The sequence below is a fragment of the Oncorhynchus tshawytscha genome, linkage group LG15, assembly GCF_018296145.1.
Source record: "Oncorhynchus tshawytscha isolate Ot180627B linkage group LG15, Otsh_v2.0, whole genome shotgun sequence".
Classification (NCBI taxonomy): Eukaryota; Metazoa; Chordata; class Actinopteri; order Salmoniformes; family Salmonidae; genus Oncorhynchus; species Oncorhynchus tshawytscha.
The window spans coordinates 362,745-386,349 of record NC_056443.1 but is presented as its reverse complement, the minus strand read 5'-3'; the positions used below and the strand labels follow the sequence as shown (position 1 = coordinate 386,349).

Below are 23,605 nucleotides of genomic sequence, written 5' to 3'. Positions count from 1 at the left end.
AACAGTACCATGTCAGCAGTGTCTTTGTAGAGGCTGTCCATTTGGACCCAATCAATGATCTTCCTGTTGTTGCTGGGTAGAGTTGGGACGGCCATTTTGGGTCAATAACACAGGTGCCCCTGCCTAGTCATCAGACTGACAGGAGAGAGGATGAGCCGGTCAACTTCCACTCATGCTCAGACTCCAACATCAGTTCACCCACTTGATTCAACCAACAGTGTTTATGTGAAAGGTTATAGGTTGCTTTGGAAATTAAAACCAGAGGTTTGGTGAGGCACTGTGTGAATAGCCCAACAGCCTCTGTGGCTGCTTCCAGTGGCTCTCAATGTGCTTTCCAGGTATTTGGTGTGAAGGGGGGTGTCTAATTGGATAACTCTTTCTTTCATTCTCTGTGTCGCTGCCGTGGCTCCTGTCTGACACCGACTGCCCTCCATTTGTTAAATAAGCAGGTAACAATGACAGCGGTGAGAAGTGATGACCGTAATGGTCATATATATATATAATCACTTGTCTACCCTGAGACGCAATTAGTCTCAATTCTTCACACTGCCTAATGACATTTGGTATGAAAAAAATGATAATGATTTCACATCCGTGCCGAGCGTCTTCACAACGCTAACGGAAAGAGACCCGGGCCTGAATAAAATGGCTGAAGTAAAAAGTAATAACATGCTGGCTGAGCGAGAGAGGGAGATTTCCGTTAAAAGGGGAGCTAAATTGAAGAAGGAGCACCTGAAATTTCAAGCGGATTGGCTATCGAATTCGCTCATTAGTTCACAAACGACTCCAAATAAGCTGTTTAATAATAATCCCCAGTGCGTTTTTGAGGTATCGCCATGGTGATAGGATCTCCCTCCGAGGGAGAAAAAGAAAGCAGAATGCATGAACACTGCTTTGAGGAAGGTACTAATAGATGGATAAAGACGGCCTGTTCCTTGTAAGAAGCAACAACAGAAGTCCTTGTATGTAACGGTATGCCCTCCAGACAAGTACGTTTTCCATAGTAACACCAATAAATGGTAATAACGCTAGGGGAAGAGATGAAATGCTATCACTAGGCTACCATAGTAACACCAATAAATGGTAATAACGCTAGGGGAAGAGATGAAATGCTATCACTAGGCTACCATAGTAACACCAATAAATGGTAATAACGCTAGGGGAAGAGATGAAATGCTATCACTAGGCTACCATAGTAACACCAATAAATGGTAATAACGCTAGGGGAAGAGATGACATGCTATCACTAGGCTACCATAGTAACACCAATAAATGGTAATAACGCTAGGGAAAGAGATGAAATGCTATCACTAGGCTACCATAGTAACACCAATAAATGGTAATATCACTAGGGAAAGAGATGAAATGCTATCACTAGGCTACCATAGTAACACCAATAAATGGTAATATCGCTAGGGGAAGAGATGAAATGCTATCACTAGGCTAATCCAGAGTATTGAATATAGTAAACCAAGGTACACTTCCTCCAGCATGTGCTCAGGAAGATGACACAGGCATATTAGGTTCACTAAAACCCCAATTATCTTGATTCATTCTCTGCTTGTTCTTGTTTAGCCAGGTGTGTAATGTGCTGACTGTGGATCAGCCTGTGCAGATAAGGCCATGGGGAGATCTCCAAAGCTTTGGGGCTATTTCTGACAACACTTCTAAAAAATAATACGTAATTGACAACCCATAGAGAGGGAGAAATGGGATGATTTTTGATTACGTGGAAACGTTTTGGCTTATGAAGCAAGCCACTTGACCCTTTGTGTGACTCAGTGTTGGTAATGGTGAGCAAGAGTTAAGATTGCTGTGTATCAACAAAAATCAGGACATGCTTACAGTGCTTGTCGGCCAAACATGGGACATGTTAACGTTGATTTCCCTTACATTACCAGAGACGCTCTGGCTAGTAGCTCTGGTTATTCAAACAGCCCCTGAGGCGGTGGAACAGTAGTCAGTCTCTCCTAACGCTTGGATTCCTCCCAAAAACCCAGCTGAAACCGGATTATGAACTTCAATCAGTCGTCCTCAAGGACGCGGTTTGGGAGGAGTTCCAACGTCAAACCCGAGGTACTTTTAAATTCTCAGACAGACGGATGCACGTTGACGGACGGATGTAAAACGAGACAGTACTGCGGTCGGCCAAGCTTTACCTCCCGAGGGATTCTGCTGTTCTTAAAAGGTCACGGGCAATGCAGGTGCCAGAGACTCTCAAAATGGTATTCACACGAAACAGTACAGCCGACAACGCAGCCCATCTCACCCTCCCCTCCCACTGTCAGATGAAGGAAGGAAGTTCAGGGGAATAAGGTCATGACTGCATTTGTGAAGAAGCATGATTCCAGTTAATTAGAGGTATTACGAGGATGATTAAGGAGAGAAGGAGGGAGGGAGGGAGAGAAGGAGGGAAGACTGGGGAAAGATGAGAGAACAAAGGGAGGATGGATGGGGAGTGGTCTCTGTAGAAGGCAGAAAAATGGGACTAAGATAGGGGGATCACCAGGAAGGTCATATAATCTTGCTCGTCCCTCCTTCTCTCTCTCGCTCTCTGAAGGCCTATCAGAGGAAGCTAATCTCTTTCACTACCGGGTAATTACAGCAGAAAACCACTTGCTCAACAGAAACAGGGGCTCTGGTTTTATCAAGGACCCATTCTTGATTTACTTCTTCATAATTAGGCCGCTCCAATTATCAGTGTGTTCGTTTTTTCCTCTATCACAGCCTACTGGCTGGGTGTGCTGAGGCAGGGGGCGGGGCTCCTATGGAGGAGTCAAACATTGACAAGAGCCAGAATTGCAAGTCAACAACAACTAAGGAGGACAATAAAACCCACTGGGCTGCATAGCAACAAAAAGAGAGCTTTGGTATTCTGAACAGATTGTTCTTTTCTCCCAGTCTCTCTTCATTTCAGAACACTTTCATTTTTGTGTTTGTGTGAGTGTTGTTGTGATTGTCCCTTGAGGTGCACCACCACCCTCCGGTGCCCTTACCGACCTCATTCTTTGGGAACTCGTAAAACTAGGCCTGAATAGATTTTTTTTGTTGCTCCGTTCCACTTTGAGCGGAATTGTTACTGTACAAAACCCACCGTCCCCTCTCGCTCTCCCAGCATGTGAATAGTGGGAGTGTAACACAAACAAATGCAATGGCACTTGTTCGGCAGCAGGATACAGGCAGTGTTTCAGTAGACCTTGTTTACAGTGATGCTTCGTAAGCAGGAATCAGATTCTTCCACCATCCAGAGAGAAGTCCCGGTACACGAGAATGCTTTCACAAAACAAACAAGAGAAGGCATTAAAATGGGCCGGGGCATAGGAATAAAATGAGTAGTGCTTTGTAACGTAACACTAATTATAAGCTGATTGGCTGACAGTCATGGTATATCAGACCGTATACCACGTATAAACACTTATTTTTACAGCTATAATTCCGTTAGTAAACAGTTTATAGCAGCAATAAGGCACCTCGGGGGTTTGTGATATATGGCCATTATACCACGGCTAAGGGCTGTATGCAGGCACTCCGCGTTGCGTCGTGCTTCAGAACAGCCCTTGGCCATGGTTTATTGGCCCTATACCACAAACCCCCTTGTGCCTTATTGCTTAAAACCTGTTAGGGCTAGGCAGAATACTGCCCCCTTTGGAGGAATTGCGTGCCCATAGTAAACAGAAAAAAAATCTGACCAAAATTGCTAATATATGCATATAATAATTATTATTGAATAGAAAACACTCTAAAGCTTCTAAAAACGTTCAAATTATGTCTGTATGTAAAGCAGAACTCACAGGGCAGCCATTCTCCCAAACTCTCTCTGTCATCAGGAAAGTTGGGCCAACTTTGACGTCATCGCCCCCACCCTTCCCAACCAGCTACGGATCTGGGAACAGTTTCTATCTCTTCAGCGAGATGTCTTCTTTCAATAGGGCGTTTCATTGTGAAAATCGCGCGGGCTTTGACCCGTTGGCGGGCAAAAGCATTGGTGTCACGTGAAAACACATGCACTTTCATGCGCATTTTGCGCCTGGAGTTCCCTTTGTTCCAGGAATCACTACACGATACCGGTTTGTCTGTTCGAGTTGAGAATTTTTTTGCACTTTTAGAACATCCTGAAGCTTGATTCTGCACTTAGTTTGACCAGTTTAGTCGACATATAATATGTAATTTTGAAGTTTTGATGCGCAACCCCTTGAATTTTGGCTGCATTTCAGTCGGAATTTGTCGCGTTTGAGAACACAAAGACACAGACTTGAAAACCAAACGCAGTTTTTGGTAAGTATGACTCCTTACACGACTTATGATCGAAGACCATCAAAGGTAAGGGAATATTTATGTGGTAATTTTGTGTTTCTGTTGACTCCAACATAGCGGAGAAATATTGCTAATGTCTGAGCGCCATCTCAGATTATTGAAAAATGAATGATTTCTGTAACGTTAAAAATAAATGTGACAAAGCGATTGCATTAAGAAGGAGTGTATCTTTCTAACTATATGTAGAACATGTATATTTAGTCAAAGTTTATGATGTGTATTGCTGTTATCTGGCGGAGTTATCATAATTTCTCCGGACATTTTAGTAGCATTTTTGAACATGGCCGTCAATGTACAGTGATTTATGGATATAAATTGCATATTATTGAAAAAAACATAAATGTACTGTATAACATGTCCTATCACTGTCATCTGATGAAGATTTTCAAAAGGTTAGTGAATTATTTTTCTTTTAATCCTGCTTTTGTGATTGCATCTTTTGTTCGACAAATATGGCTATTTAAATTAGCCGTATCTTTGGTGGTGGTTTGACATAAATATGTGCTATGTTTTCGCCTTAAACATTTTAGAAATCTGACTTGCTGGGTAGATGAACAAGGTGTTTATCTTTTATTTGAGCTATTGGAGTTGTTAATGTGTGGAGATTAAATATTTCTAAGAATATTTTTGCATTCTGTGCACCACTGTTTCAGTTGAGCAGGGGGGGTGGTACCCCTTGGGGAACGTGGTAGCGTGAACAAGTAAAAACGTACTCCATCTATTCTCTAGACAGTGGTTAAGTCATGTTAGGGGTTTGGGGTGAAGATTAGCTTCTTGCCTTGACAAATTAACTGTTAGAGAGACAGCTCTGACCACCACTGCACCCGCCAAGTCTATCTGTAGTCTCAAAATGATGCAACCGCTCATCCAGATAGATGTGGCAGAACAGAATTAGGCATGTGGTGTGACCAGGCCTTGACCTTCCTATCTAAATGGGACAGGGTTGAGCTGAGTCTTGCACAACGGAGGCAGACATCAATTTAAGAGATGCTGATCTCCGAGCCCAAATATGCTGATGGCCATAAAGATAAAAACAGAAGCGGACAACTTTGGGAGAGCTTTCATTTCAACCGTAACGACCTGCTCCCATTGGCGTCGTCGCGCAAAGAAAACCTCATATCGACAAAAGTCACTCAAGCCAAGCAGTTTCGTTTTAGGAACAACACCCCCCCCCCCATGCCCCGGTCCCTGCTCCCCCAGCGGTGGAGACTTTAATGAGGGTTTCTCTGGACCCCTCAGAGTCCACTTCATTACGCCAAGCCCCCTTTCTTGTCGGGGGATACGCCTGACACAGCAACAACAATTTCTCCACAGCCAGGGGGGGCAATAAAAAGAGACAGGGGGAAGAAGAGGAAGATGAGAGAGGAGGATGGTACACCTAGCGAAGGACGGCCCGGCTGCGCTCAGCTTTTCCTCCGCCAGGTCCCGAAGGGTTAATTATATCCACAACCCCTCCGCCTCTCGTCTGACCCCCAGGATGTACACAGCACACAAACCTCTGCCCCAGACACATATATACACGTACACACACGGGGGGGCGGGCGTTGTCTTTCGGCTCAATGCCACTCAGGGAAACCCACTTCAGACACAATCACAGCCCTCGAGGGCCACAACTGACGGTTAGGCCAAGTAGAGAAAGAGAGAATCTCACTGTTGCCCTCTTAAGCTCTGCTCTCTAGGGACAATCACAACAACACTCACACACTGCTCTCAGGTCAGGTCTGCAACACGAAGCCAATCTGGCCTGTACTCCTGGACAGACGATGGAGAGGGACAGACTGGTAGGGAGGCCAAAAAGAGCTCTCTCCTCACCGCCGACTCAGCAGACGACATGCATCCATGGCACATCGTGGGAGATTAGATTTACTTTGTACTCCGGCCCCAGGTTCACTCCCTATCCCCACCACTCAGATGGATGTTTCTCATATACTGCTGCTAGAGCCGTGATGGATTCAGAGGAAGGACAGGGAACACAGTCCCTGCTTGGCTCCAGCAGTAGATCATTCCAATGATAGGAGAAAAGCAGATGCGGCAGCTTCCCAAAGCGTTGGGCATAGCAGGGAGAGGTAGAGAGAGTGGTAGCGGGGATAGAGGACGGGCGAGACAGCTGGCCCAGGACTGAATTCATCTGGCATAATGAAAATGGAGGGAGAGATTGGGATCACTAAGAGAGAGGGCCTCCATCCATCAAAGGCCTGCGATAGGAAGGGAAAGGAGGCGTCAATGATAACGGGGGAATATGTGGCAATTCTCCTCCCCAAAGACGTAGCATCAGTCTCACCACTCTCATCATTGGCTGGCTTTCTCCATGCAACAGATGAGATTGATGTATTTGGAGGAAATTGATATAGTATGATGACGGGGTGACACCAGATCTCTAACACAAGGACACGGTCTCTCAGCAGATATTATGAAATGCCTTTTTAACTGTGTTGCTAACCATAGCATTCATGCTAACTAGCTGTTTAAAGTTAAGACAGGAACTGAGTGATGTCAACTAGTACTGGTCTTGGTGCCCAAGTCCACTGGACATTGTAATACCAACTAGTCTTGGAGTCCATGTCTTCTAGCTAACTAGCCCAACTTTTCCACAAATACTAACCCTATTCCAAATGATTTCACCATCTCTTACCACTTCAAAGTTTTGTTGTTGCCTAAATTATTCCCACATGGACCAGATATGCATAAATAAATGTTTTAAATATAGAGACCAAACGGACCCAATGACTGCTAGGCTCGAACAGACCCGAGGACAACTAGACCCGTTCAGTATAGACCTGGTCGGATCCAGACCCGATCCAATCTAAGTAAGGGAAGCAGCAGAAAAGCTTTTTTTAAAAGATACTTTAATAACCGGAGATGATAAAGCACAAGAGGAGAGAGAGATGTACTGCTGTATCAGGCTGCGGAGGGACTGTACTGTGAGCGAGTGACACAGGGAGCAGGGAGGATGGAGAGACAAGAGACAGTAACCAAGCCATAGTAGACTAATAGCTGTCATAGCTAGGTTATTTATCATCAAATATGATTACATAGTACCTGTCTTGAATACATCAAAACGGGAGAACCTAGTTAAGCTAGATAACGTTAGCTAGCTAGGCTTACTGAAGCTGCAGTGAATGAGCTTTCTAATCCTACTGTTACAAACAACAACTCCCTGCAGAATATTAAGTAGCAGCCTACCTGTTGGCTCTTGGACGTGGTAACCTATCCTCCCCCTTTAACTTTTCAATCTTCCATTGATTAGACATCTATCTTTTGCCACACAAGGAGGCTCTATGACTGTAGCCTATTGCCGATTTGATGATTTATGATTGGCTTAACAGCAGCAACAAGCTACACGCTCCACTCTCATGAAAAGCAAGAGCATCAGCATAAATACCATTTCTCTCTCTCTACTACACATAACCCAGACCCGTGACAATCATATCAGATCATACACAGGCCCATGACAATCATATCAGATCATAACCAGACCCGTGACAATCACAACAGATCATACCCATACCCGTGACAATCACAACAGATCATAACCAGACCCGTGACAATCACAACAGATCATAACCAGACCCGTGACAATATCAGATCATAACCGTGACAATCACAACAGATCATACCCGTGACAATCACAACAGATCATAACCAGACCCGTGACAATATCAGATCATAACCAGACCCGTGACAATATAAGATCATAACCAGACCTGTGGCAATATCAGATCATAACCAGACCCGTGACAATCACAACAGATCATACCCAGACCCGTGACAATATCAGATCATAACCAGACCCGTGGCAATCATGTCAGATCATAACCAGACCCGTGGCAATCATGTCAGATCATAACCAGACCCGTGGCAATCATGTCAGATCATAACCGGACCCGTGGCAATCATGTCAGATCATAACTGGACCCATGGCAATCATGTCAGATCATACCAGACCCATGTCAGATCATAACCAGACCCATGTCAGATCATAACCAGACCTGTGGCAATCATGTCAGATCATACCCAGACCAGTGACATTCATAACAGATCATACCCAGACCCGTGACAATCATATCAGATCATACCCAGACCCGTGACAATCATATCAGATCATAACCAGACCCGTGACAATCATATCAGATCATAACCAGACCCGTGACAATCATATCAGATCATAACCAGACCCATGACAATCATATCAGATCATAACCAGACCCATGACAATCATATCAGATCATACCCAGACACGTGGATTCATTAGGAATTATGGATCTGGACCCGGGATCGGGTCTCCGGTATTTGGGTACAGGTGGATCCGTGAAGACCTCTAGTTAGGATGAGCCCTAAAGGCCATGCAAACTAAGCCTGATGCTAATGGTTAAGTGCTAACAAACAAAAGTGCCCTCAGGGCTAACAAAGATTGTTAACCCCAAAACACTAACAAACAAAAGCACCCTCGGGGCTAACAAAGATTGTTAACCCCAAAACACTAACAAACAAAAGCACCCTCGGGGCTAACAAAGATTGTTAACCCCAAAACACTAACAGACAAAAGCACCCTCGGGGCTAACAAAGATTGTTAACCCCAAAACACTAACAAACAAAAGCACCCTCAGGGCTAACAAAGATTCCTAACCCCAAAACACTAGAATTAAAAACATGAGCTGGAACACACCCAGAAAAAGTATTTTGTGTGGAGGTGCTGACTAACGAAGAATAAACTATAATAAAGAGAATCACACACTCTATATATAACCCCAAAATGCTAAAAATGCTAAAAAAATGCAAAAACACGGGGCAAACTGATGACTTACCTTGTCTTTCCTGAGACGAGAGGCCTCCTCTCCGGATACCAGGGTCTTGTAGTAGGAGCTACGCTCGGCCGTGAAGTGGACCTTCGATAGGGCGTTCTCTACCAGCGCCACCGACAGGTTGACCCCCTCGATGTGAAGCCAGCCGATGAAGTTACCAGCCTTGTCCATACTCTCTACTTCCACCTCCACCTGCCAGAGGAGAGGGAGGAGACAGAAGAGGAGGGAGAAATGAGACTGGGTTAATGTACTGTATCGGGATAAGGTTTGAGATTCTATTAGAGAAAGCGAGGAGGGTGCTCTGAAGCAGGAGACACTCTCCTGTCCTTAAATAGACAGATCATTGGAGGCCCCTGAGCTCGCTATCGATCTGAGAGCCTTGAGCTCGCACGAACACAGCTGATGTGGCAGCTCTCTCACTGTCAGTTGGCCTTCGCGCTGTTTTGGTCGCCGCCGCCGCGCTCATCTTTCATGCACAATTACACCCAGCGGAGACACTCAGTGGGTTAGACCTCCAAGACGACTCAGGACCCCCAGATTGATCCCATTGGTCTCTGAGCCGTGGAGGCCTGTTTACAGGGACACCATATGAAAGGACTGGAAAAGTACTGGAATATAAAGGTCATGAAAATTTGCGTTTCAAAAAGTTAGGAAAAGAAAAGTCGGAAAGTGACTGAGCTGGAAAACTAATAGACCATGATTGTTTTTTAGGGGACAGCTGAGGAACATCTCATAGTTCTATAACAAAACACATCCATGATTAGCTGGAGCAGATCCATAATTGAATAGTATAATAGTAAACTTCACCATGTTTTCCCTCTTGACTTAGCTGATGCCAACAACCTTGAAAAGGCCTTTAAAAGATTTTCTAATTCAGTATCGAGTCCAAACTTCATCTACCAACTTCAATACCGTTATAGAGTGAAGTTCCCACACATTTTCAAAATCTTTTGCAATTAGTGCGAGCCAAATTGCATTCCCTGTGGTGCTAACCCTGCTGCTGACAAAGTGCCGGGTATTTAACAACATTAGCCCTTTGGAGACAATAACCAAAATCTGCCTATTCAGGAGAATTACCTATTCATTACGTTTTGTTTCATAAAGCGTGGGAGGAGAGAAAGGCAAATCAATATGGTGTTGTTTTTTCCCTCCGACGGCAGAGTAGGAGAGAGAAGAGAGAGAGCCAGGTGTGGAGAAAGTCAAACGATTAAGACACTGGCTGCTTAGCCTCTGTGGGCCCCGTGGGAAATCTGACGCAAATGCCTTGTTCCTCTGTGCCTTGTATCCACAGTCAAAGTAAAAAGCTTTTTAATGAGAGCATAATCTGCACTTTGATTAAACACAATAATGACAACACGCTGCGGTGGAAACAGGGACAAACATAGGCCGTGTTTCCTGCTTTCTCCCCCAGCTCCTAGCTGGGTCTTGGGGGGGTTTGAGAGAAGGCGAGGGGGTCATGTTAAGTAATGTTGCCTCGTGGGGGAGGGGGGGGAAGAGTTCTGAGGCTTTCTGACCTGTCTTGGCATGCTTGGTTAAATGGGGTTAGATGTTATGTGTAAATGGATAAGTTGAAGTGTGACTGCAGGATCCCTCCCCACACTACTGCTACAGTACACTACCATGTGTCTGTCTGGTTCAGTATACACACACACTGACTCAAGGTGTGTTTATGTGCCAATGTTACGTCCTCAACATGGTGTTAAGAGGACAGATAGACAAGGATTGACAACGGATGACAAGTTCCTCATCTCTTCCCTCCCTCTATTTCTCCTCTCCCCTCCTTCCTCTCTCTTTCTCACCCTCCCCGATCTCCCTCCCTTTCTCTCCCCCCTACCCAATTTCCCTCTCTCTTCCCTCCCTTCCTCCCCATTCCCACCTCTCTCTAACTGGCCTGCCAGTTATACAACCAGGCTATTACAGACACACTGCACCTCCCAGCACTTAAATGTCAAGCAGGGAGGTGAGGGTGAGTGGAGGGAAGGGTCTGTAGTGAGCTGGAGCTAGCAGGCAGCGCTCTCTCCAAAGAACAGGCTGATGCTCATTATCCTCTCCACCCCTCACTGGGTCTTCACAAACCACAGGCCCCAAAAATGTCAGCACCCCAACGCTCGATGTCAGACAAAAATTGAGAGTGGAAATGAGTGGATGGAGGGAAGAAATGGAGAGCGGGAGAAGGAGAAACGGAGAGAAGGAGAAATGGAGAGAGGGAGAAGGAGAAACGGAGAGAGGGAGAAGGAGAAACGGGGAGGAGGAGAAATGGAGAGGAGGAGAAATTGAACGATGTGAGGAAAAAGAAGTAGAGCAGTGGGATGTTTGGTACTAATCAGCGTAAATAGGAGTGTGTGTGTTATCCATCAGGAGCATCCTATTCACTATGGGCTGCCAAAGAAAATCACTTGCTTAATTTGAGCAATTGAGTAGATATTCAATTTCAATGTGTCAAACTGGACCGATAATGCAATCCATTACATTACCATTCAGCAGCACTATTCACTACCAGAGTAAAGAGGTACAGAACATACAGGTCAATAGGGAATGGAATTATGGTTCTATGGGGCCAAATATATTAGTCTCACACACACAGTTGTGGACATACACACACAATCGCTCCACACACACTTGGTAGAACACAAGAGGGATATTGATGCCAGTTGTATTGATGGCGCGTAAAGTCGGCCACTCCTCGGCGACAGCTTATTGCGGCTGTATTTACAATCTCAAAAAGCTTTTCTGATCATTCGCTGCACATTTCAATCTGACGGTCTGAAAGACATGCTGCTGGTTGAGACATCTTTTCTCTCCGCCACCACAACTGGGACTGACTTGGGGACGTTGTAAACCTCTCTGGTGGCCACTTAGCGACGCTGGGGAAACAAACGTCTTGTTGAGCATTAAAAGCAACGACATTAAAACGTGATAACAAGTAGATCCATTACCTGTTCATGACAACCTGAGTACATACGTCAGAGACAGACACGGGACTCGGAGAGAGAGAGAGAGACAGTGGGGGAGAGAGAGAGAGACAGTGGGGGAGAGAGAGAGACAGTGGGGAGAGCGAGAGACCGTGGGGAGAGAGAGAGACAGTGGGGGGAGAGAGAGAGACAGTGGGGGAGAGAGAGAGACAGTGGGGGAAGAGAGAGAGAGACAGTGGGGGGGGAGAGAGAGAGACAGTGGGGGGAGAGAGAGACAGTGGGGGGAGAGAGAGACAGTGGGGAGAGAGAGACACAGTGGGGGGAGAGAGAGACAGTGGGAGAGAGAGAGAGACAGTGGGAGAGAGAGAGACAGTGGGGGGAGAGAGAGAGAGAGAGTGGGGGGAGAGAGAGACAGTGGGGGGGGAGAGAGAGAGAGAGACAGTGGGGATAGGGGAAAGAGAGAGAGAAAGAAAGAGAGACAGACAGTGGGGGGGAGAGAGAGAGAGACAGTGGGGGGGAAGAGAGAGAGAAAGAGAGAGAGAGACAGTGGGGGGGGAGAGAGAGAGAGACAGTGGGGGGAGAGAGAGAGAGAGAAAGAGAGAGACAGAGGGAGAGAGAGAGAGAGAGACAGTGGGAGAGAGAGAGACAGTGGGGATAGGGGAAAGAGAGAGAGAGAGAGAGAGAGACAGTGGGGGGAAAGAGAGAGAGAGAAAGAGAGAGACAGTGGGAGAGAGAGAGAGAGAGAGAGAGAGAGAGAGAGGGAGACAGTGGGGGGAGAGAGAGAGAGAGAGAGGGAGAGAGACAGTGAGAGAGAGAGAGAGAGACAGTGGGAGAGAGAGAGAGAGACAGTGGGAGAGAGAGAGACAGTGGGGATAGGGAAGAGAGAGAGAGAGAGAGACAGTGGGGAAAGAGAGAGACAGTGGGAGAGAGAGAGACAGTGGGGATAGGGGAGAAGAGAGAGAGAGAGAGAGAGAGAGACAGTGGGAGAGAGAGAGAGAGTGGGGGAGAAAGAGAGAGAGAGAGAGAGAGAGAGAGAGTGGGGAGAAAGAGAGACAGTGGGGAGAGAGAGAGAGAGAGAGAGTGGGGGAGAAAGAGAGACAGTGGGGGGAGAGAGAGAGAGAGAGAGAGTGGGGGGAGAGAGAGAGAGAGTGGGGGAAGAGAGAGAGAGAGTGGGGGAAGAGAGAGAGTGGGGGAAGAGAGAGACAGTGGGGAAAGAGAGAGACAGTGGGGGAAGTGAGAGACAGTGGGGGAAGAGAGAGACAGTGGGGGAAGAGAGAGACAGTGGGGGAAGAGAGAGACAGTGGGGAGAAGAGAGAGACAGTGGGGGAGAGAGAGAGAGAGACAGTGGGGGGAGAGAGAGAGAGACAGTGGGGGGAGAGAGAGAGAGAGACAGTGGGGGGAGAGAGAGAGACAGTGGGGGGGAGAGAGAGACAGTGGGGAGAGAGAGAGAGACAGTGGGGGAGAGAGAGAGAGAGTGGGGGAGAGAGAGACAGTGGGGGAGAGAGAGAGACAGTGGGGGAGAGAGAGAGACAGTGGGGGAGAGAGAGAGACAGTGGGGGGAGAGAGAGACAGTGGGGGGAGAGAGAGACAGTGGGGAGAGAGAGAGACAGTGGGGGGAGAGAGAGAGACAGTGGGGGAGAGAGAGAGACAGTGGGGGGAGAGAGAGACAGTGGGGGAGAGAGAGAGACAGTGGGGGAGAGAGAGAGACAGTGGGGGAGAGAGAGAGACAGTGGGGGAGAGAGAGAGACAGTGGGGAGAGAGAGAGACAGTGGGGGAGAGAGAGAGACAGTGGGGGAGAGAGAGAGACAGTGAGAGAGAGAGAGAGAGACAGTGAGAGAGAGAGAGACACAGTGGAGAGAGACAGTGGGAGAGAGAGAGAGAGAGAGACACTGGGGAGAGAGAGAGAGAGAGAGAGAGGGAGTGGGAGAGAGAGAGAGAGTGGGGGAGAGAGGGAGAGAGAGAGAGAGAGAGAGTGGGGGAGAGAGAGAGAGAGAGAGAGGGGGGGAGAGAGAGAGAGTGGGAGAGGGAGAGAGAGAGAGAGAGAGTGGGGGAGAGAGAGAGAGAGAGACAGTGGGGGAGAGAGAGAGAGAGACAGTGGGGGAGAGAGAGAGACAGTGGGGAGAGAGAGAGACAGTGGGGGGAGAGAGAGACAGTGGGGGAGAGAGAGAGTGGGGGGAAGAGAGAGAGAGAGACAGTGGGGGAGAGAGAGAGACAGTGGGGAGAGAGAGAGACAGTGGGGGGAGAGAGAGACAGTGGGGAGAGAGAGAGACAGTGGGGGGAGAGAGAGACAGTGGGGAGAGAGAGAGACAGTGGGGGAGAGAGAGAGAGTGGGGGAAGAGAGAGAGAGACAGTGGGGGGAAGAGAGAGAGAGACAGTGGGGGGAGAGAGAGAGAGACAGTGGGGGGAGAGAGAGAGAGAGAGAGAGAGACAGTGGGGGGGGGAGAGAGAGAGAGTGGGGGGAGAGAGAGAGAGACAGGGGGGGAGAGAGAGAGACAGTGGGGATAGGGGAAAGAGGGAGAGATAGTAAAGAGGGAGAGGTATAGAAGAGAAGCTGTGAGAGAAAGGGAAAGAGATGAAGGACAAAGGGAAAATGGGGCGTAGTAAGAAAGCTTTGTAGGGGGGACTGAATGGACAAGTACACACACACGGGAGTACACACACACACGGGAGCACACACACACGGGAGCACACGCACACACGGGAGCACACGCACACACGGGAGCACACGCACACACGGGAGCACACGCACACACGGGAGCACACGCACACACGGGAGCACACGCACACACGGGAGCACACGCACACACGGGAGCACACGCACACACGGGAGCACACGCACACACGGGAGCACACGCACACACGGGAGCACACGCACACACGGGAGCACATGCACACACGGGAGCACACGCACACACGGGAGCACACGCACACACGGGAGCACACACACACACGGGAGCACACACACACGGGAGCACACACACACACGGGAGCACACACACACACGGGAGCACACACACACACGGGAGTACACACACACGGGAGTACACACACACGGGAGTACACGCACACACGGGAGCACACGCACACACGGGAGCACACGCACACACGGGAGCACACGCACACACGGGAGCACACGCACACACGGGGCACAGCACACACGGGAGCACACGCACACACGGGAGCACACACGGGAGCACACGCACACACGGGAGCACACACGGGAGCACACGCACACACGGGAGCACACACGGGAGCACACGCACACACGGGAGCACACACGGGAGCACACGCACACACGGGAGCACACGGGACACACGGGAGCACACACACACACGGGAGCACACACACACGGGAGTACACACACACGGGAGTACACACACACGGGAGTACACACACACGGGAGTACACACACACGGGAGTACACACACACGGGAGTACACACACACGGGAGTACACACACACACGTTTCCTTCACTGCAGTACTGATTAGTGTGCCTATCTGCTGGACCACATATATAACTACAGGAGGCATAATGGAAGGGACATTTGCTCGCCACTTGACAACAGCACAAATACTAAAATAATGGCAGCAGAGCTTTGTGAAGCCTAATGGTCAGAAATGATCCTACTGAGCAACATGGGCTACGGAATCACATTACACACTAATGGACAACCTGGCGGGCGGCAACACACGTGTGTAAACGCATGTACACACACCTCATTATCTCCTGCTACAGCTCAATATCTGGTTGTTTTGTCACCTTCTCACTGGCAAAGACCATGTCTTACCTATCGCCTGCATACCAACACCATGGAATGGGCTGGCAGTGTACTGAGTGGCTGTGGGCTGACTAAAGCATCATGCCTGGCACAGTGTTTCTAAGGCCACTCAGGGGCCCCCCAGCAGAGGTGATAATGTGGCCCATTGATTACCGTGGGCCTTTCACCGCTCGGGGACTACCCTGCAAAACAGACAAAGCGCAGCCCAAGCAAGCATGCACCTGCCTGGGCTTGTTCTCTCTCTCTCTGAGGTAACAGACTGCATTCACAACCCCGGAGCTCTGGAGCTGATCTGAGCTGTGGTGGCTGATTGGCGGCCCACGCGAACCACTTTAGTTTCCCGTCCAAAGTAAATACGCTCACAATGGAGGGCTAGGGGTGGGGAGGGGCGACTGCTTTAGAGCAGAGCCCAGATGGCTCCCAGTGGAGGGCTTGAAGGAGCCAAAATGGCTCCCGTCAGAACACAAATGTAGCTCCGGTAATCTCCTAAATGCTGGGATTGTAAACAGGTGTTCAAAACAAAAAAAACAACACAAAACAAGAGAGTGGAACTCATTGTTTAAGACTACAAAGACTATAAAAGACCAATCCTTTTTTGGAGTCCATTGAAGAGGAGGGCTTAGAAGGACTTTTAGCTGATCAACTACTACAGACTTAGCTCACTAGTCGCTAATTCACTTGGCTGTTTCAAAGGGTGGGATTAGATGGTTAAGATGTCACCAAAGGGCCACACTTCTCATACAAAAAAGTCCCCCGGGGTTTGAAATTAAACCCTAACGCCTTTTGATAAGCTCTCACGATTGTTTGGGAAGTCGAATGAGCCGGGACCTCGATTTAACGTCGTCCCCACCTGGGAATCAGGAGACAGAGATACTCTCACTTCCTGGTGTCTTCAATCACCAGTGACTATCTCTCACACACTTTAAATCTGCTTTTTTTACGGCACTGTCCAATTACCAGGCCTCGTTCTGCTGTGTATAAACGCAGCGCTGCAGAAGTCAAAGAGCTGCCGGTGGTCGTAAAACACAGGAGAGAGGAGATCTGGTGCTTCTCAGGTTGGATTCTGATTGTCACTACTGTCTGTCTCTCTGTGTGCGTGTCTGTCTGCATGTCTGTGCGCCTGTCTGCGTGTGCGCGGTCTGCGTGCGCATCTGTCTGTGTGTGCGCACGCGAGTGCCTGTCAGTCTGTGTGTGCGCGCGAGTGCCTATCAGTCTGTGTGCATGTGGCTGTGTCTATCTGTCTGTGTGCATGTGTGTCTGTCTGTGTGCATGTGTCTGTCTGTCTGTCTGTCTATGTGGGTCTGTCTGTCTGTGTGTGTGTGGGTCTCTGTCGGGGTCTCTGTCTGCCTGTGTAGATCGCTGTCTCTCTGTGTCTCTTTCTTCCTGTGTGGATCTCTGTCTGTGGGTCTCTGTCTGTCTGTTTGGGTGTCTGCCTGTCTGGGTGTCTGTGTGGGTCCGTGTCTGTCTGGGTGTCTGTGTGGGTCCGTGTCTGTCTGGGTGTCTGTGTGGGTCCGTGTCTGTCTGGGTGTCTGGGTCCGTGTCTGTCTGGGTGTCTGCCTGTCTGGGTCCATGTCTGTCTGGGTGTCTGCCTGTCTGGGTGTCTGTGTGGGTCCATGTCTGTCTGGGTGTCTGTGTGGGTCCGTGTCTGTCTGGGTGTCTGTGTGGGTCCATGTCTGTCTGGGTGTCTGTGTGGGTCCGTGTCTGTCTGGGTGTCTGTCTGGGTGTCTGCCTGTCTGGGTGTCTGTGTGGGTCCGTGTCTGTCTGGGTGTCTGCCTGTCTGGGTTTCTGTGTGGGTCTGTGTCTGTCTGGGTGTCTGCCTGTCTGGGTGTCTGTGTGGGTCCATGTCTGTCTGGGTGTCTGTTCGTGTCTGTGGTTCAACCATAGCCTCTAATTTGCAAACGTAAGCATAGCTTTCTGAGTGAATAACAAGAGGAAATGCAGGCAGGCAGGGAGAGGTTGGCACAGATTCATCCATTTACATAAAAAGCTCTTTATGAGTAATGTAAACCTGTCAACAGGTTGTGTGTCATCACTACATTAAAAGAGATGGAACACTCAGAGAGGGTTCCTTATCATCATACAAGTCAGCTGAGTTCCATGAGAGTTTCAGTTACAAATCAATTGATGTGAGAGACTGTGTGCATTGGGACAATGCAGAATGACTCAGTCAGCCTCAGATGTAAGTATCATGGCTGACGTGTGGCAGTGAGTGAGCTGTAATCTGCACGAAGGGTGTGTGTGTTGGTTCTTCTATCCTTGTGGGGACTGTGGGGGATTTTAGGTCCCCACAAGAATAGTACAACAAGGAAAAAGCTCTCTCGTGGGGACAGGGTATCAACATGCTCAGAGGAATCTTATCAGAGAGTGAGGGATGGAGGAAAAGAGAGGGATGGTGGAAAAGAGGGATGGAGAAAACAGAGGGATGGAGAAAAAGAGGTAGAGAGAGAAGTACGGGGACATAGGAGAGATTGCACTGACTCGTCCACTCAAAACCCGAACTCAAAAACGACGGACAACTTTGACCAAAATTCATGTCGATATTTTTAGACAAATAAAATAAATACATTGGCTGTGGTTCATTGTGAGAATAAAAGGAGACGTTGATGGGACAGGAGAGCTGAATCAGTGGGGCTCCCAGTCAACCTTGAAAGCACCATTTCAGAGGTATCGAACAGCGCCCGTGCGGCCAAAATCCATCGTCTCGCCTTTCACTGAAATATAGATTAGGACTGGGAATTGCCAGCGACCTCACAAAACATTATTATGATATTTAGGCGCCGATAAGACATGTATTGCAATTTTCACGATTCTCTACTGACTGTATTGTGATTTGATACTGTGATTTTATTACAATTTGATGTTCCAAACATATTGCTCACCATCTGTCTGCTTCAGACTTCTGATTCTGATGTTCCAAGATGGCGTAGCAGTAAGTCGTCCTGTCTCGTGTCCCTTGTATATATCGTATATTTTTCGTTTTTTACATATTTTTCTTCGCATATCTCTTCAAAAACATTTTGCTAAACCTAAGCTTCCAAATACTCTCCTGCAACCCGCCTCACCCAATGCAGCTATTTTTCCTAAAGTATTTATATTTACTTCGGAACCGGAACCCCTCAACTGAAGCTAGCTAGCTAACCACCAGCTATGCTAGCGGTCTTCAGCTAATCGGTCATCAGCTAAGCTAACCTTTAGCTCGGAAAGCTCTCGCCAGCTCGAACAACGCGACTCTAACCAGAGCATAACGGACCTATTTATTTTTCATCCCCGGATTCATCCCCGGATTCCCACCGCAAACGGAACATTTTTCAGCTGGATCTTCACAACTAGCTATCTAGCTAAACCGCAACCCCGGATGATTACTCCTGGCTAGCGCTTCCACCCACTTAGCGTGAAGCTAGCCCGGCCAGCGCACCTGTACTACCACCGTAGCATACTCCTGGGCTACAATACCCGGACCCACGACCGGTCTATCGATGTCACCGCATGAAGAGGAATAAACAGACTCACCCCATCGCGACGTCCCCCAAAGGCCAACTCTCTAGCCCTCGCTATCTCCCTGCTTGCTAAACTCGGCCCGCTAACCGCTACCTTGTTTAGCCCGGGCCTACGAACTGTTAGCTTGTTAGCACAGGCCTGCTAACTGCTAGCTTGTTTAGCCCGGGCCTACGAACTGTTAGCTTGTTAGCACAGGCCTGCTAACCGTCTGAATCGCCGCGTCCCAAACACGCACCGGACCCATACTCACTTTCTATCTCTTTTTGATTTTTAATCTGTTTATACCTTTCCGGAAACCTGCCTCACCCAATGTGACACGGAATCGCTATTATTTTTATTTTTAGAACACACTCAAGAACCTCCAGAAGCCAACCAGCTAACTAGCTACAAGCTATTTAGTCATTGTTAACTTTTTTTTCAACCTGGATAACACTCGCTAGTCCAGCTCCCCTGCCCCATCCACCGCTGCCCCCTGATCTCTTGGCTACATAGCTGATGCACGCTGGACTGTCCATTAATCACGGTACTCCATTCTGCTTGTTTATGTTTTATCTGTCGGCCCCGTTGCCTAGTCAATGCCATTTTACCTGCTGTTGTTATGCTAGCTGATTAGCTGTTGTCTCACCTACTGTTTTAGCTAGCTTTCCCAACTCAACACCTGTGATTACTGTATGCCTCGCTGTATGTCTCTCTCAAATGTCAATATGCCTTGTATACTGTTGCTCAGGTTAGTTATCATTGTTTTAGTTCACAATGGAGCCCCTAGTTCTACTCTTCATACCCCTGATACCTCCTTTGTCCCACCTCCCACACATGCGGTGACCTCACCCATTACAACCAGCATGTCCAGAGATACAACCTCTCTCATCATCACCCAGTGCCTAGGCTTACCTCCGCTGTACCCGCACCCCACCATACCCCTGTCTGCGCATTATGCCCTGAATATATTCTACCATGCCCAGAAACTTGCTCCTCTTATTCTCTGTCCCCAACGCTCTAGGCGACCAGTTTTGATAGCCTTTAGCCGCACCCTCATACTACTCCTTCTCTGTTCCGCGGGTGATGTGGAGGTAAACCCAGGCCCTGCATGTCCCCAGGCACCCTCATTTGTTGACTTCTGTTATCGTAAAAGCCTTGGTTTCATGCATGTCAACATCAGAAGCCTCCTCCCTAAGTTTGTTTTACTCACTGCTCTAGCACACTCTGCTAATCCGGATGTCCTTGCTGTGTCTGAATCCTGGCTCAGGAAGGCCACCAACAATTCAGAGATTTCCATACCCAACTATAACATCTTCCGTCAAGATAGATCTGCCAAAGGGGGAGGAGTTGCAGTCTACTGGAGAGATAGCCTGCAAAGTAATGTCATACTTTCCAGGTCCATACACAAACAGTTCGAACTACTAATTTTGAAAATTACTCTCTCCAGAAATAAGTCTCTCACTGTTGCCGCCTGCTACCGACCCCCCTCAGCTCCCAACTGTGCCCTGGACATCATTTGTGAATTGATCGCCCCCATCTAGCCTCAGAGTTTGTTCTGTTAGGTGACCTAAACTGGGATATGCTTAACACCCCGCCAGTCCTACAATCTAAGCTAGATGCCCTCAATCTCACACAAATCATCAAGGAACCCACCAGGTACAACCCTAACTCTGTAAACAAGGGCACCCTCATAGACGTCATCCTGACCAACTGGCCCTTCAAATACACCTCCGCTGTCTTCAACCAGGATCTCAGCGATCACTGCCTCATTGCCTGTATCCGCTACGGAGCCGCAGTCAAACGACCACCCCTCATCACGGTCAAACGCTCCCTAAAACACTTCTGTGAGCAGGCCTTTCTAATCGACCTGGCCCGGGTATCCTGGAAGGACATTGACCTCATCCCGTCAGTTGAGGATGCCTGGTCATTCTTTAAAAGTAACTTCCTCACCATTTTAGATAAGCATGTTCCGTTCAAAAAATGCAGAACTAAGAACAGATACAGTCCTTGGTTCACCCCAGACCTGACTGCCCTCGACCAGCACAAAAACATCCTGTGGCGGACTGCAATAGCATCGAATAGTCCCCGTAATATGCAACTGTTCAGGGATGTCCGGAACCAATACACGCAGTCAGTCAGGAAAGCTAAGGCCAGCTTCTTCAGGCAGAAGTTTGCATCCTGTAGCTCCAACTCCAAAAAGTTCTGGAACACTGAAGTCCATGGAGAACAAGAGCACCTCCTCCCAGCTGCCCACTGCACTGAGGCTAGGTAACACGGTCACCACCGATAAATCCATGTTTATCGAAAACTTCAATAAGCATTTCTCAACGGCTGGCCATGCCTTCCGCCTGGCTACTCCAACCTCGGCCAACAGCTCCTCCCCCCGGCAGCTCCTCGCCCAAGCCTCTCCAAGTTCTCCTTTACCCAAATCCAGATAGCAGATGTTCTGAAAGAGCTGCAAAACCTGGACCCGTACAAATCAGCTGGGCTTGACAATCTGGACCCCTATTTCTGAAACTATCCGCCGCCATTGTCGCAACCCCTATTACCAGCCTGTTCAACCTCTCTTTCATATCGTCTGAGATCCCCAAGGATTGAAAGCTGCCGCAGTCATCCCCCTCTTCAAAGGGGAGACACCCTGGACCCAAACTGTTACAGACCTATATCCATCCTGCCCTGCCTATCTAAGGTCTTCGAAAGCCAAGTCAACAAACAGGTCACTGACCATCTCGAATCCCACCGTACCTTCTCCGCTGTGCAATCTGGTTTCCGAGCCGGTCACGGGTGCACCTCAGCCACACTCAAGGTACTAAACGATATCATAACCGCCATCGATAAAAGACAGTACTGTGCAGCCGTCTTCATCGACCTTGCCAAGGCTTTCGACTCAATCACCATATTCTCATCGGCAGACTCAGTAGCCTCGGTTTTTCGGATGACTGCCTTGCCTGGTTCACCAATTACTTTGCAGACAGAGTTCAGTGTGTCAAATCGGAGGGCATGCTGTCCGGTCCTCTGGCAGTCTCTATGGGGGTGCCACAGGGTTCAATTCTCGGGCCGAATCTTTTCTCTGTGTATATCAATGATGTTGCTCTTGCTGCGGGCGATTCCCTGATCCACCTCTACGCAGACGACACCATTCTATATACTTCCGGCCCGTCATTGGACACTGTGCTATCTAACCTCAAAACAAGCTTCAATGCCATACAACACTCCTTCCGTGGCCTCCAACTACTCTTAAACGCTAGTAAAACCAAATGCATGCTTTTCAACCGATCGCTGCCTGCACCCGCATGCCCGACTAGTATCACCACCCTGGATGGTTCCGGCCTTGAATATGTGGACATCTATAAGTACCTAGGTGTCTGGCTAGACTGCAAACTCTCCTTCCAGACTCATATCAAACATCTCCAATCAAAAATCAAATCAAGAGTCGGCTTTCTATTCGGCAACAAAGCCTCCTTCACTCACGCCGCCAAGCTTACCCTAGTAAAACTGACTATCCTACCAATCCTCGACTTCGGCGATGTCATCTACTAAATGGCTTCCAACACTCTACTCAGCAAACTGGATGCAGTATATCACAGTGCCATCCGTTTTGTCACTAAAGCACCTTATACCACCCACCACTGCGACTTGTATGCTCTAGTCGGCTGGCCCTCGCTACATATTCGTCGCCAGACCCACTGGCTCCAGGTCATCTACAAGTCCATGCTAGGTAAAGCTCCGCCTTATCTCAATTCACTGGTCACGATGGCAACACCCATCCGTAGCACGCGCTCCAGCAGGTGTATCTCACTGATCATCCCTAAAGCCAACACCTCATTTGGCCGCCTTTCGTTCCAGTACTCTGCTGCCTGTGACTGGAACGAATTGCAAAAATCGCTGAAGTTGGAGACTTTTATCTCCCTCACCAACTTCAAACACCAGCTATCTGAGCAGCTAACCGATCGCTGCAGCTGTACATAGTCTATTGGTAAATAGCCCACCCATTTTCACCTACCTCATCCCCATACTGTTTTTATTTATTTACTTTTCCGCTCTTTTGCACACCAATATCTCTACCTGTACATGACCATCTGATCATTTATCACTCCAGTGTTAATCTGCAAAATTGTAACTATTCGTCTACCTCCTCATGCCTTTTGCACACATTGTATATAGACTCCCCCTTTGTTTTCTACTGTGTTATTGACTTGTTAATTGTTTATTCCATGTGTAACTCTGTGTTGTCTGCTCACACTGCTATGCTTTATCGTGGCCAGGTCGCAGTTGTAAATGAGAACTTGTTCTCAACTAGCCTACCTGGTTAAATAAAGG

The 23,605-nt window shown here is 48.3% G+C and overlaps 1 protein-coding gene across 1 annotated transcript in view; it reads right to left on the bottom strand.

Annotated features, from left to right (window-relative positions):
* snd1 (staphylococcal nuclease and tudor domain containing 1) overlaps positions 1-23,605 on the bottom strand; it is a gene marked incomplete at its 5' end in the record, with an annotated part of 285,561 nt that overhangs the window by 113,882 nt on the left and 148,074 nt on the right. Inside the window, 1 exon segment of the mRNA XM_042297858.1 lies at positions 9,120-9,308. Coding sequence (XP_042153792.1) covers positions 9,120-9,308 — 189 coding nt within the window.